Raw genomic sequence first — 15,246 nt, 5'->3', positions numbered from 1 at the left:
CTACACAAATCTGGAAGACCAACAAGTGATAACAAAGATTTAGTGTTTACTGTTTGCCTTTGGCATCAAGACACGATTGGAGGGATTTGACAATTTCCAGATCTGGCAAACCTAATTATAACTAATTCTAGGTTTACAGCTAATACCAGTTATCCCTTCTTTTTCTTGAATTAAGTTACTTAAGTAATAATATGTCTTTTAAAACAGATACTTTGTGAGCAACAATGTAGACATAAAGAAGGGAAGTGAATTCAGTAAGGCTTGGATAATAGCTAAAATACTAAAAAGATGCTGAATACTGAAACTTTGCTGATCTGCATGAAATATCCCAGTGTAACTGGGGCTTCTCAACAGTGGCTACAGTTTTGCATCTAATCTATGATAAATTGTTGAAAAAAACTGAGAGTTTGTGTTTACTTATTGGCAATGAAGAGATTGGATACTTACATTCTAAGGCATGATAAAGTAATTCAAAATCATCCTTTGTTTTAGGATACATTCTTCGATTATACTCCCTTAGCAATTTTTCTTCCCTCTCTCTCTGTTTTCTTAGTTCTTCTTGCCTTTCCCATTCCAGTCTCAATCTTAACTGTTCTTTTAGTTTGTTTACCAATTGAATAGCTAGCCATCGTCGATAATAGGTTTGGATTACGATGATCTACACACAGGGAGAAGAAACAAAGGGCAATTAATGTTTATGGAAAGTATAAAGTTCTGTAATATTTCTATGAAAACAGTGATTTTGTCAATCAAGCAGTTCATGCGGTGGTGGGATTCAAATATGTGAACAACCGGTTCTCTGTGTGGATGCTGCTTCTGGAAGTCCATTCTGGGCCTGGGCAACAAAAAATTAGCTACCGGTTCTGCCAAAGTGGTGCAAACAGGCTGAATCCCACCACTGAATTCATGTCACACTAGCAAATTTTAAGTATTTTTCTCTAGAAAGAGTCTTAACCACCAGCAGAATCTGAATGGCCACCAGGCAAAGTGTTGGGTTGTCATGCAAAGTGCTTCAAGAGTTAAAATCTTTACTTTAGAAAATCTTCAATTCATTTTTAATGCAAACTATGATTCAAAAATATCAAAACTGTTCTCCCATTATCTAGCACTGGAAAACCAGATATTTAATGGTACTAAAAATTTTCTTCATTTTTATGAGAAGGGGATAGTCGTTCATAAAAGTTTGAACAATAATAGGGAATGCAGCATGCCAAAGTTCATAAAAAAATCTGTTCAGAAATTTTAAAATTATCAGTATCTTGGTGTTCATAAGCTTGCTTCTTCTGCAAAATTTTCTTGCCAAATTAGATAATAGTGCCTCTAATTCATCTTTAACATACTGTTCCTTAAAATTTCAGAACGTTCTTGCATTCAACCAAAAAAAAAAGCTTTCAATGAAGCTATATGCTATGATCGATTAACAGCAGATCCTATCTCCTCCCCATCCTGTTCCCACCTCCCCTTCTTTTAATTGGGCTGCAGTTTTTGGCTTTTTGGATTAACTTCTTTATGTTTTTAGTTTAAATAATTTTTACCTTTTATGACTGTAAGCCACCTAGAATTACCCTGAGGTAAGATGGGAGGCCTATAAATTTTACATAAAATATTTTGTAAATAAGGCAAAAAAATAAGTTTTGAGTTTTCAGACTACACTCTTTTACAATCTGCAGAGCTCATTCCGATTTAAGAATGGATGTATTAAACAACTACATTAACACTAAAACAAAAACAAAAAAATTGCCCTCCCCTTTTCCGGCATAGCTGCTATAGTTTCACCCAATTATCAACTTGGGACCAGAACCCTGAAAATTTTTCAATCAAAACAGGAAGATATGAATCCAGTCCCAACTTGGGTAAGTGAAAGTCTATCCCAATTTGCCTCTGATTTGGGCATCATCCTGAGCCAGAACATGATTGTTACTAGATTAGTGAAATGATAGGGGAAAATACCACTGCCATTTATTAAAATAAATTCTCAACTCTGTGAAAACTTGGTTACAATCTGATCTTTAGTAAAACCATTGCTTTTTTTGTAAAAGAAAAAGGTGCCGGAACTTACACATGTCAGCGAGGAAACTTCCCCTTCTCCCTTCCTCCCCCCCCCCCCGACTGAGATGGTGGTTTTTGAGGTCTGTATCATCTATGGGGTACTATTTTGTGCCTGAAGACCTCCCCCCCTCTCTTGGAGTTTTAAGACTGGGGAGTGATATGGCGGTCCGAATTAATCGCCACCTGTTAACAGCTCATCAGCGCTGGTTGTGGAGCTGATGGGAGTTCTCTGAGCAGTGATCATGGTTTGCCTGCTGTTTTACTGCGCGCCTCAGCTGGCGTCTCAGCTGGTGGCGCGTCAGCCAGCACAGTATATGCCGCAGCGAAGAGACTTCTCCCTCCTTCCTCCAACTGAGGTGGTTGTGATTCTTAGGTCCTGGATCATCTGTTGGAGTGCTGTTTTGTACCGTGGAGACCTCCCCCTCTTTCGGAGTTGCAAGACAGTGTGGGATACGGTGGCAAGGAAGCAACTCTGCTGCCTCGGAACAGCCGACCGGAGCCCCGCTCTCTCTTGGTTACGGAGTGTTAGCTGCAACTTTAAGAATTACTGTTGGCCAAGGATGGACCTGACAGACCTGGGACTTGACTGCAGTGAGAGGACAGAACAATTAACTATCAATCCACCCCCTGATGTGAGAGATCAGCTGAGGTGGATTTATCCCGGTTGTCTTTAGCCAAGTTTTGCCCAGATTAATTTGCCAATTGTTGTGAGAGAACTGTTATGGCTTTTATATCTGCAGCCAGCTCGGGTAAGAGTAGAGCTGGCTTGGTTTGGCTTGGCTTGGCTTGGATGGGCTTGGCTTAATGGTTTTTTGTTTTGCCACCCTGACTTGACAACGTCAACAATATTCTTTAACATCTTTATTTTAACTATCTAGCTGCCTACAAATAGCCCAATGTGGACATTCTGGCATATGGCCCGCTTATACTACTCTATTGCGAACTTATATGCCCTCAGGAGAGTTCCTGCCACCTGGGTACGACCTGCCGCCTTGTGCTCTATCTCCCTTGAGGACGGGCCCAATTGTTGGGACCCTGAGAGGTGGTTGGGCATAGATAGGGGCTGCTGGTTGAAGTGTATTAAAAAGCCCCTACTATGTTTTTTCGCCGGTTGTTTTAGGGGTTTAGGGAGGGGGGTGAATGATAGGGGTGGGAGGGATAAGGGTATTTTATCAACCGGCTGTCAGTCCAGGCCGGAGATGGTTCCCGTCGAGACGAGCTTGGGGTTAGGGATTTCTGGTTCCTCCGGTTGTGGGGTGGGATTTCAAATCCCCACAATGATTGGGAATGGTAGCAGGTGGTTGCACGGAGGGCCGTATCAACATCTGGGATCACGCCCCCGCTGTCTTCAAGCGGTGGCGTGTTCCGACCCTCCAGTTGATACCCGTTTACCCGGGGGTGAGGGAGATTGGGCCCCTGAGCTTAGGCTGGTGTATTTTAATGCCAGATCCGTAGTGAACAAAGCTCCCCTCGTCCGAGATTTGATTGAGGAGGAACGCGCGGATCTGGCATGCATTACGGAAACCTGGTTGGGCTCAGAGGGAGGTGTCCCTCTGACTGAGCTCTGCCCTCCAGGTTTCTGTGTGCTGCACCGGCCACGGGCTCAGGGTAGGGGCGGGGGGGTGGCGGTGGTTATACAGGAGACCTTATATCCACGGGGGACTACTGTCGTACAAATTGGCAGGAGTGAGTCGCTCCTCCTGAGGTTTGGCTCTGGGGTTCAGTTGGGTTTGTTGCTGACATACATGGTGCCCAGCTGTGTTGCAACAACCCTGCCCGGGCTTCTCGACACCCTTTCAGGGCTGGTGGTTGAATTTGCCAGACTTATGGTTCTGGGTGATTTCAACCTTCCATCCCTGGGCGGGTCGTCAGAGTTAGCTCGGGAGTTCAGGGCCGCCACCGAGGCACTTGACCGGGTTGTACCCTTGCAACCCCTGATCCGGCGCAGACCCCGATGGGCTCCATGATTTTCTGTGGAGCTACGGGAGATGAAGCGTTGGAGACGGAGTCTGGAGAGCTGTTGGAGATCCAGCCGGTCTGAATCTGACCAATTGCGAATAAGAACTTTCACTGGGTCTTATCTCGCGGCGATGAGGACAGCGAAGTCTAATTACTTCGCCGCCCTCATCACGTCCGCAGATAATCGCCCGGCCACCCTGTTTAGGGTAACTCGTTCCCTCCTTTCTCAGGAGGTGAGGGAGGAGCCCTTGCAGGGACAGGCCAAGGAGTTTAGCCAGCATCTGGCAGACAAACTCGCTCAGATTCGGACCGGTTTGGACTCTGACTGGGCAGAGTCTGATGGGGAGGAATCGAGCGGTCTTGAGAGTATTATCTGGACTGAGTTTGATCCTGTGACTCCCGAGGAGGTGGACAGGATTATGGGGAGGCTGAGCTCTACCACCTGTTTATTGGACCTGTGCCCTTCCTGGCTGGTTTATTCAACTCGGGAGGAGACACGAAGCTGGTTCCAGGCAGTGATATCTGCTTCTTTGAGTGAGGGTGTCTTTCCCGCCGCCTTGAAGGAAGCGGTGGTGAGACCCCTTCTCAAGAAGCCTGCCTTGGATCCAGCTATTTTGAATAACTATCGTCTGGTCTCCAACCTTCGCTTTTTAGCGAAGGTTGTTGAGAGTGTGGTGGCGCATCAGCTTCCTCTGTTCCTGGAGGAAACTGATTATCTTGACCCGTACCAATTGGGTTTCAGGCCCGGGTACAGCACGGAGACGGCATTGGTCGTGCTAATGAATGATCTCTGGCGGGCTCGGGACAGGGGTTGTTCCTCTGTCCTAGTCCTATTAGATCTCTCAGCAGCTTTTGATACCATCGACCATGGTATCCTGCTGCGACGTCTCAGGGGGTTGGGAGTGGGGGGCACTGTTTTACGGTGGTTCTCCTACCTCTTGGGTCGTTCACAGTTGGTGTTGATGGGAGGGCAGAGATCCGCCCTGAAGTCTCTCATTTGTGGAGTTCCTCAGGGGTCGGTCCTCTCTCCCCTCCTGTTCAATATCTATATGAAGCCGCTGGCTGAGATCATTCGTGGTTTTGGGGTGGGGTATCATCAGTATGCCGATGATACCCAACTTTTTCTTTCCACCCCAAACCAACTTAGTGATGCCCTCGACGTGACGTCCCGTTGCCTGGAGGCAGTTCGGGTTTGGATGGGGAGAAACAGGCTCTGACTCAATCCTGCCAAGACTGAGTGGCTGTGCGTACAGGCATCTCGAGTGAATCATTCTATTCCATCTTTAATGATGGGGGGGTGAGGTGTTACCCCCCGTCGATAGGGCTCGCAACTTGGGTGTCCTCCTGGACTCGCGGCTCAGTTTTGAAGATCATATAGGAGCCGTGACCAGGGGGTCTTTTGCCCAGGTTCATCTGGTCCGCCAGTTGCGGCCCTATCTGGACCGAGATGCCTTGCGCACAGTCACTCATGCGCTTGTGACCTCCCGGTTAGACTACTGCAACGCTCTCTACATGGGGCTGCCCTTGAGGACCACTCGTAGGCTTCAGCTGGTGCAGAATGCAGCCGCACGAGTTATGATGGGGGCTTCCCGATACTCCCATGTAACACCTCTTCTCCGCGAGCTGCATTGGCTTCCGGTTGCCCTCCGGGTGAGATTCAAGGTGCTGGTGATGACCTATAAAGCCCTAAATGGCTTGGGTCCGGGATATCTGAGGGAACACCTGCTGCCGGCATCAAGTTCCCTTCGTCCTGTGCGCTCCCACAGGGAGGGCCTTCTCAGGGTGCCACCGGCAAAGGATTGCCAGCGGGCGACACCCAGGGGGAGGGCCTTCTCTGTGGGTGCGCCTGCCCTTTGGAACTAGTTACCCGTAGAGCTCAGGACTGCCCCTGATTTTCGTTCGTTCCGCCGGGACCTGAAGACCTGGCTCTTTGAGCTTTCCAGCCAGGACTGAGAATTCTTAATTTTTAACTTATTGTAATTGGGTTTTTTAATCAGAGTTATAGGGGTTTTAGATTTTCAATCAAGGATAATTTAATCTATTTTAATTGTTATTAACTTCTGTATTGTAATATTGTTTTAATTGCCTTGTGAACCGCCCTGGGTCCTACGAGAGTGTTGTGATTCAGGGTCAGCCTGTGGGTTCGGCAGTTGGGTCGGACGACTCAGAGGAGGCGGAGGGGGGTGTTGAAGAGCTTGCTGAGGGGATTGGACAGCTTGATGAGAGCCCCCAGCAAGGCCCCTCTCATCTGGTCACGATGCAGACCCAGCTGTGTGAGCCTGACAGCGTGGATGAAGATGACCCATAGCTGGCCCTGTTCAAGGACGCCCAACGCAGGAGGCAGTCAGTCAGGAGTAAACAGAGGAAGGCAATGAGGCACCTCGGAAGGAGGCACAGAGAGGCCACGCCCTGAACTGTATTTAAGGGGAATGTGTGGGAGGGCTGGTTTGCTGAAGGCAACTGCTTGGATTGTTCCTGCTTCTTAGCTCGTGTTTTATGGTTGGTGTCTTGTCTTGCTCTGTTTTATGTGAATAAATTTGGCAGGCGTAATTCCAGCCTCTTGCTGTTTGTAAAGGGGTTGTCCCTGCCTTTTCTGCAGGGCCGGTAGCAGGCTGGTACAGAACAGTGAGAAGGGCGGTATATAAGTTCAATAAATAAATAAATAAATAAATAAATAAATAATAAATAAATAAATAAATAAATAAATAAATAAATAAATAAATAAATAAATAAATAAATAAATAAATAAATACAACCTGCCTTGCCTACCCTACAAGGTTCCATCCAAAAAAGGTGCCGGAACTCCGTTCTGAGCATTCTATGAGGGAAAAAAGCCCTGAATAAAACCCTTACTATGTTCAGTGACACTTAATTTATGGAAGAATTGCAGGTTTAAGGAGGGGACACTGGAAATTCTTGTATATTTGAACTGCTATCATTGTTATATATGTGAATGCCTCTTGTGCTAAAGTAGAACATCTGCAACATAAGAGATCCTAAATGGCAGCATCTTAATTAATAAGTACCTCACTAACATAAAGGAAATACAAATAAATATTTCAGAGGCAGAAAATATGAAATAAATTTAAATCTATCATAATGCTGTAGAAAAAGTTTTGAACATTTTCTGATCACTTTAATCTTATGGAGTACTGAAAATAAATCCTAATAAATCCTAAAGACCAGTTTAAGAATCAGTGAAAGCTTGAGATGTTCTGCTGGGAATACAAACAAAACTATCAGTTGCTTTAATTGGGCTTTCCAAATTCTTTGACAAATAAATAAAATTGTCCATAACTTCAGTACTATATACAAATACTTTCAAATGTAGCTCTCTACTTCTCAGACTATTTAAACAAAAATGTGTATTAATAAGAATTTGAATTTGTTCTGAAATGCAAGATTCAAATTTCACATGTTAATTTTCACATGTCTGAAACACACTGCAATCTCAAAGACACAGATATACAGAAACACTCAGGAGTATGATACATCAAACTGAGGGAAAGTAGGAGGCATGCTGTTCCTTTAACCAACGCATATAACTTGCTTAACTAATTAGAGTTAGTTTGCAATAATCCTGGTCTTATTTGGAGCTAAGCTATTTATAAGAATATTTCAAGTGACAATAAAAATGGAGTCCTTGTGGAATCAGTGATATACAAATGTGAGTGATAAATTGAGTTTATAAACCCCACTTAGATTAAGGGCTTTAATCACAGGAAAGTATGCAAAACTGCAATCTTTTTTGATGATAATTATTCAGTTGACTGTATACTTACCGCCTTAAGTCGTCGTGCATGATATTCTTCAGCTGTCACGTATGGCTTTGGTTCTATAAGCTTATCAGTGACATTTGACACATAAACACCAATTTTTGTCATTTGTGTAGAAGTGGTATTTATGGTCTGTTGCAATTTCTTTCTTTCTACCACTGTCTAGAATTAAATAAAAGTATTAATTTTAAAAAGGTTAAGCATTTTTGTATACATTAATTAAACTGAATTAAAAATTAATTTATGAATGCATTAAATTAACAAATATATAGAATTATAGAATGGAATTATTTAATTATCCTATTCTAATAGACTGGAACATATTTAACTTCCAGATCAGTTTTTCGGGCACATATCACAGGGTCTTCATTCTTTATGAACATATCTGGCCTGGCTTACTGAACACTTTGCATTCTCTGTATAAATTTAATTAGATTGATCAAGAGCTAATTTTTGAATGCAATAAAATATATATATAAAATTAAAGAATTAAATTATTTATTAATTTCTAATATACAGAAAAAGATTTAATTTCCAAATTAGTTTTTCTTGCACATATCTCAAGGTCTTCATTCTTTCTGAACATACCTGTGTTGACCTACAGAATTCTTCATATTCTTTGTCTAGACGTTTTTTGGGATCTGTCTGTGATCCTGCATTATGATATTCTGTGCCTGTTTCCTTATGTCTAAATCCACCCAAGAATGGTTTTTCAAATGTTGGTCTTTTAATTTCTATACATACATCCTGAAAAGTGTCTGGCTCTGTTCAGATAAAACAGCATTATTAAATTATAGCCAACACTGGGCAATTAAACAGACTATACATTTGATTGTTCTTTACCTGTTTGAACTTGAACCGTTATAACATCAGGCATATAGTATTCTTGCAGGAGTTTGTATGCATTGAGTGGAAAGTTTTCTTCATCTAATGAGTACATATCAAACTGTATTGTCCCATTAGGTTGCACACCAAGATTCCAGAGGGTTTCAAAATTTTCAACTATTCTCCCTAAAAAGACAATCAAAATTAGGTTTCACAATGAATTAAGAGGTCAATTATCTTTGTTTCTTTGATCATTTGAGGAATGTGACAAACCCAGAGAAAAGAGTAAGGAATGCCATTCTATGTAAGGCAACTTTCAGCCTTCTCAGGTAGATCAGACAGAAATCACAACCAGGTGAGCTAATTCTATTTTATTATAAGGCTACATAGAGAGAATTTTGCAAGTCAGATACCAACCTCCCAACATTTCTTTTACAGTCTGAAAAGTTAGACAGGGCCCATTCTGAGTTTCTTTGCCCATTATGCAGCTGAAAGGATGTCTTCTCTTATCTGATTGTTCCCTATGCAGCATCCGTCCACCACTCCATCCCATTGTGCTTCCAACATACTATTGCAGCAACTTAATTTCTTTAAAGGGGACGCGGTGGCTCAGTGGGTTAGGACACTGAGCTTGTCGACCAGAAGGTCGGCAGTTTGGCAGGTCTAATTCCGAGTGCCGCATAACAGAGTGAGCGCCTGTTACTTGTCCCAGCTTCTGCCAACCTAGCAGTTCAAAAGCACGTAAAAATGCAAGTAGAAAAATAGGGACCACTACGGTGGGAAGGTAACAGCGTTCCGTGCACATTTGGTGTCTAGTCATGCTGGCCACATGACCATGGAGACGTCCTCGGACAAGTGCTGGCTCTTCGGCTTTGAAACGGAGATGAGCACCGACCCCTAGAGTTGGAAACGACTAGCACGCATGTGTGGGGGAACCTTTACTTTTACTAATTTCTTTAAAAATGACTTAAGAATTACTTTTCTACCTCTTCCAGAAATACCTGCAGTAAAATAGCCTGGGGATTCTCAAACAATTATGTAAGAAGGAATGGGCAGTGAACGACAGCATAATTATACAATGAAAACAGAGTGCATAACAATTTGGGGAGTTTTCAGTACATTATATTCAGTCACCTTCAGAGTTTGAACAATGTCCAGTTGTTTGCATTTTTGTAAACTCAAGGATGTACTTTATGTACACATAGATTTCTGTTGTTATTCAGCAAACAAATAATTGCTTCTCTAAACACTGCAACCATATTTGGAGTCCTGTCTATATTTATATACATGAAAAAACACAGAACCCCCTCATATTGATACAAACCTAGTAACCTAATTTGTAAAACATCCAGTGGTATTTTTAATCGTTTTGCAAAGTACTGTTTGATTTGCTCCACATTTTGATTAATGTTAAAAGTCTTCGTGAAAATCTGGATATCGGGATGCATCATGAATTCAACTGAAAAACAAATACATCAATCATTCTAATGGTTCTTCATTAATTTCATTATTAGTTTCTATTCAATTAGTAAGAATTAAATTTTGCTTGTACACTTTTTCTTTTTTCTGTCTTCAAAACAATTAAAATCAATCATTTTTGTTAAGGCAAAAATTAAGTAATATTTATTTAATATTCAGTTACATGATGCCCACCTGCAAATCAGCCCTGGTTGGTACGTATAAAACCAAATTAAATAGAAAAATGACAAAAATAGTGAAAACACAAAGTAAACATTTTTTAATCATGCAAACCAAACATAGACCAAGCTCCATTAACATCCAGGCCCTCAGGTCTGAGAAAAGAATCACGACTTCTGAAAGGCCAACAAGATCAGGGCAGTCCTAACTTCCAGGAAAGGCTGTTCAGTACGGCCATAACAGAGAATGTATATTTCTTCCTGGGTTCCATAAAATGACACTGTTTCATAGAAGGGACCTGGAACACACCTATTTTATTGGATTAAATAGGATGGATAGAAACTATCAAAGTGATAATCCCTAAAGTATCCTCGAGCAAATTGAAAGTAACTTGTTCCTGGATAAATTGCTACTCCATAAATGTCCAGGAAAAGAAGCATTTCTTAAGCTGTCATACTATCTCTTGGAGAGACTCCAAAAATTTTGCAGCAACATGAGAACTCCTTAGAGTTGTAATGATTGAAGCTGCAAGTAGTTATAGAAGCAAATAAAATAAATCACTCGCCCACCTTGCCAGCTAAATGGAATTAGCTGTCTTCTGTAAACAACTGCAATAGCTAAAAAGTAGTTTCTCTAGTTCTAAACTATTTATATTAACGAAGCTGGCAAGGGTATGCAGTGATTAGTTACATATTTGAACAGGAGCAGGGAGATATGGAATTATATGTCACCTGACATTAGAATTATTAGATGACATGGCCCAGTGATTCACTCTCAACTTCAAGTAAATCGAAAGCTATTATTTGAACAAAAAGACGATGAAAGAAAAGCAAATTTCTTGGAATAAAATGGTACCAAAGTGTTTGATACTGTATTTCACTAGCATGATATACTGTATTACAACAGTCCATCTTTTTAGAAAATGTTATTAAAATAGTGAGAATTAATCAGTCATTATGAAACAGTGAGATGTGGGAAATATTAATTGTGGAGCATATAAAGGAAGAATTATTTATAAACACTTTTCCCAAACTAGTATTCTCTAAGTCAGGGGTATCAAACTTGCAACATCATGTGACGTGTCGTGACATATCACGACTTTGTGCCATTGCTGGCAATGGGGTGGGCGCGATTTCGCTGATACATCCGGCCCGTGGGCCAGCAGTTTAACACCCCTGCTCTAAGTTGTTCAGCCTGTAGTTGCTGAATTTACAGTGAGAAATTTAAGATGAGTTGGGGAAGACTAACTGCCATATCAAACATAATATATACCTGTTACAATAGCATTTTTTATCATTTCTGAAAGTTGAGCTGCCAAATTTGCCATGTTTATGTCTTCTGCAACAACAGCTGCCAAATCAGGATACTGTTCAGAAACACCTTCACTGGCACCTGTACTTTCAGATGTTGAAGCATCCGTCTCAATTCTAGTTGGTTTAATTTCATGACCAAAATCTTTTGGAAAATCTTGGAGTTTTGCATTAAATTCTGTTTCTGCACTGTCCAACTCCAATGCCAATTCTTCAGCAGCAGCTACACCTCCAACTAGCTCTTCCTCTCCATCTGATTCCTTGTCTGTGGTTTGATCTATCCTCTGCAACAGCTCCTCAGCAATACCTGCATCCTGTACAGGTTCCTGACTAATATTCAGGTTCTCAAATGTATCTGGCTCTCGTTCTATAGCAGCATCTTGCTCTTGCATTGGTTCATCAGCAATACCCAATTCTTGTGTTGTTGAATCTACATTGTATTCCTGCTTTGAAGATAGACCTGTTTCATTTAAGGATACTGTATATGTCTGCTCCTTTTTAGAATCTGTAACATCTGTAATTTCTTCTGTTTGTTTTTCTGTAGAAGTGTCTTCCATAACTTGATTTTCATTATCTACTGAAGCCAGATCAATTATCTCTTTTTCTGAATCAGCCATTTGCCTGAAAGGAGTAACATAAAAAGCAAAATGTACAGGAAACAAGATTTTAAATTTAAGCATATTGTTAGTATGCGGTCTCAATTGACTGCCCTTGTACTCTTAGACAGACTATAAAACTAGTTGTAATTTAAAAAAAAAACCTTCAGACCCAACACATCTGAACTTTATCGTTTTAACTAAAGACTTGTACATTTAAAGTTCAATATATTTAAGCCATTTAAATCACATTTTAACCACTTGAAATATAACTGATAATGCTTGCAATGTATTACCTTCCAAATACAATGGCCTGCAAATGATATCCAGCTAACATTCCCAAGAGCTCAACTTTTCTGGAGATTATTTGCTTTGAAAACATTGATTTATAACTTTATATGTGTGCACGGTTTTCTTTCTTGCTCATTTCTTCTTTGAAACTCCAACAGTGTTTTATATTAGAAACAAAAAGTAAAACTATGCAGTATAAAGACTAAATTCTTTTTAAACCCATTTTTCATAAATAGCATCTATCGTTACATTAACATTAGTACATTTTAGAAAGGCAGTAGTAGAGCATTTTTTTTACTTAATTTTTAATTTTGAATAATTGAAGAGGAATTTTTTTTAAAAAAACCTTTGAAAATATTATAGTATTAGGAAATATTTTAGAAAAACATCATGCCAGTTTATCATCATTTGACTCACCTGATTTCTTAGGAGATAATAGGGCATTATGCTTTTCTAACGATAAAAGAAATAATCAAAACCCAAATTTCACAAAACGCTAAAAGTAAACACTACTATTTTTTTAAAATCCCATTTATATCACGCCCTTCTCCGAAGACTCAGGGAGGCTTACAATTTAAGCACAAACCAATGTGCTTAGCAATAGCCTTCAGTAGCCTTGATATAGCCTACTACCGTATATCAAAATATTTGTACTAACTCAAATTTTACAGTAATATTTCCTTTGATTTCTAGTGTCATATAGAAATGGCTTGAATTGGTTGCAGTAATACACCAAGAACCTTGGTGGAGCAGTGGGCTAATGCCTCCCTAAGTAACACCAGCTGCCTGCAATTAGTGCAGGTTCGAGTCCCACCAGGCTCAAGGTTGACTCAGCCTTCCATCCTTCCGAGGTAGGTAAAATGAGGACCCAGATTGTTGGGGGCAATTAAGCTGACTTTGTAATAATGCCGCTTGGGGGGGTGAAAGCCCTAATAAGCAGGCATATACATAGAATGAAGGCTACTGATAAGCTTGTAAGCCGCCCTGAGTCTTCGGAGAAGGGCAGGATATAAATGGAATTAAAATTAAAAATTAAAATTAAAAATTCTCCCACAAACCATGGTAGCATTTTTACTAAATGCTATGTTTCGTTTCATTTTTTTTCTTTCGTTTGTTGAATTTATATAGCCGCCCATCTCACATAAGTGACTCAGTTTACCTTTTTTAATAATTCAGGTAAAAAATAATATGAAACAAACAGAAATAAGTAAGCAAAACAAGAAATCCATTAAAACCAGTAAAACAATAAAAAAGTTAAACCATAAAATTCTGTCTACCTGACAGACAACATAACCTGTTCACAGGCTCTACATGTCTACCAGTTTCCCAGGCCCCTGGCAAAGCCATGTCTAAAGGGCTTCCAAAAGACCAATAGGCTTAGGGACAGTTGGGAGGGGGATGATGTTCCAAAGAGCAAGTGCCTTTTTAAAACAAAAAACAAAAAAGTGCTAGATATTATGATCTTTGCTACAACTTGAAAAAGTGTATATTTGTCTGAAAATCCTAAACAAGATTCAAGAGAAATTGTCTAGCAACAGGAAAGTGATAATGATAGAAATAACACTAAAAGCTTTAAATAATGTTTAACAGTCCTGAATTATAGAGAATTGTAGAGAAATGCAATTCAGCATGGGAGCTGCAAAGTTGACCATAGTCATATCATTGAAAAGTAAAAAAAAAAACTATGGTGGTGATCCCCTATAGTGCCAGTTCAGTACCCAAATCAATTTCAATCTTGTCATGTGAAAATGGGTGGCACATTCCATTACTGTCAATATGCATTCTGCATGTTCCTTTATTAACTCAAAGATGAGCCTATTTTGATATTTTAAGATGTTATACTCAATTTAAGGAACAATATGCATAACTAAAAGGAAATACTAGTCCAGCTATGCTTCTCGTCTTAAATAAAGCAGGATGTTCTGTTTTGAGTGGCTACTAAAAGAATGGAATCCAATAGACAGCATTCAGTTCTTGACTACTAAGGTTTCTTATACATCATTCATGCTCAGAAAAACTACCAGATCTGGATTATTAACAGGTGGCAGATACAGAAGGCTTTTGTTCCTTTAAAAAGGCAGCTTTTGTTCCATTAAAAAGTTTTTGTCTGTCAGTAAATTTCACACACCAATTGATTACATTCATTTACTTTGACTGTGTTGTGCTTTTGTTCCTCCCAAATGATTTACTGTTAGGGTTAAGTCCTTACATGGCATGGGTCCGGAATACCTCGGGGACCACCTGCTGCCGGCGTCAACTCCCCTCCGCCCTGTGCGTTCCCACAGAGAGGGCCTCCTCAGGGTGCCTCCGGTCAGAGAATGCCGGCTGGTGGCCCCCAGGGGGAGGGCCTTCTCTGTGGGCGCCCCAGCTCTGTGGAATCAACTGCCGGTTGAGCTCCGGATGGCACCGGATCTCCGCTCCTTCCGGCGCGGGTTAAAGACCCACCTATTTGAACAAGCTGGCCTGGCCTGATGGGGAGTTAATTTAGGGTTTTAAATATTTGTATATTTTATTGTTTTATTTCGGGCATTAATTTAATTCTATTTTAACTTTTGTATTTTTGTATTTTTATTATATGCCCTGTTCACCGCCCTGAGTCCTTCGGGAGAAGGGCGGTATAAAAATTTAATAAAACTGAAACTGAAACTGAATGGTTGCCAATTACTTCTGCAAATTATGTACCCACCATACTGTAATCACAAGGATATCACACCATTACACCTGCAGTGGGAAAAGTATTTTTGGACGTGAAATTTTAATACTTTGAATACTTTGAACAGGAAAAAAGAAAGAGCCATACAG

The 15,246-nt window shown here is 40.6% G+C and overlaps 1 protein-coding gene across 1 annotated transcript in view; it reads right to left on the bottom strand.

Moving 5' to 3' along the window:
- Positions 1-12,174, bottom strand: part of IQUB (IQ motif and ubiquitin domain containing) — a gene marked incomplete at its 5' end in the record, with an annotated part of 41,657 nt that extends 29,483 nt beyond the window's left edge. Inside the window, 6 exons of the mRNA XM_081331858.1 lie at positions 448-658; positions 7,791-7,946; positions 8,373-8,548; positions 8,628-8,791; positions 9,930-10,068; positions 11,520-12,174. Of these exons, the coding sequence (XP_081187984.1) occupies positions 448-658; positions 7,791-7,946; positions 8,373-8,548; positions 8,628-8,791; positions 9,930-10,068; positions 11,520-12,174 (1,501 nt within the window). The remainder of the gene's footprint in view (positions 1-447; positions 659-7,790; positions 7,947-8,372; positions 8,549-8,627; positions 8,792-9,929; positions 10,069-11,519) is intronic.
- Positions 12,175-15,246: the final 3,072 nt, after the last annotated feature.

This window comes from Vipera berus (genome assembly GCF_964194415.1).
Source record: "Vipera berus genome assembly, chromosome: 6".
Taxonomy (NCBI): Eukaryota; Metazoa; Chordata; class Lepidosauria; order Squamata; family Viperidae; genus Vipera; species Vipera berus.
The sequence above is the reverse complement of the archived record's forward strand: the minus strand, read 5'-3'. Positions and strand labels throughout refer to the sequence as shown.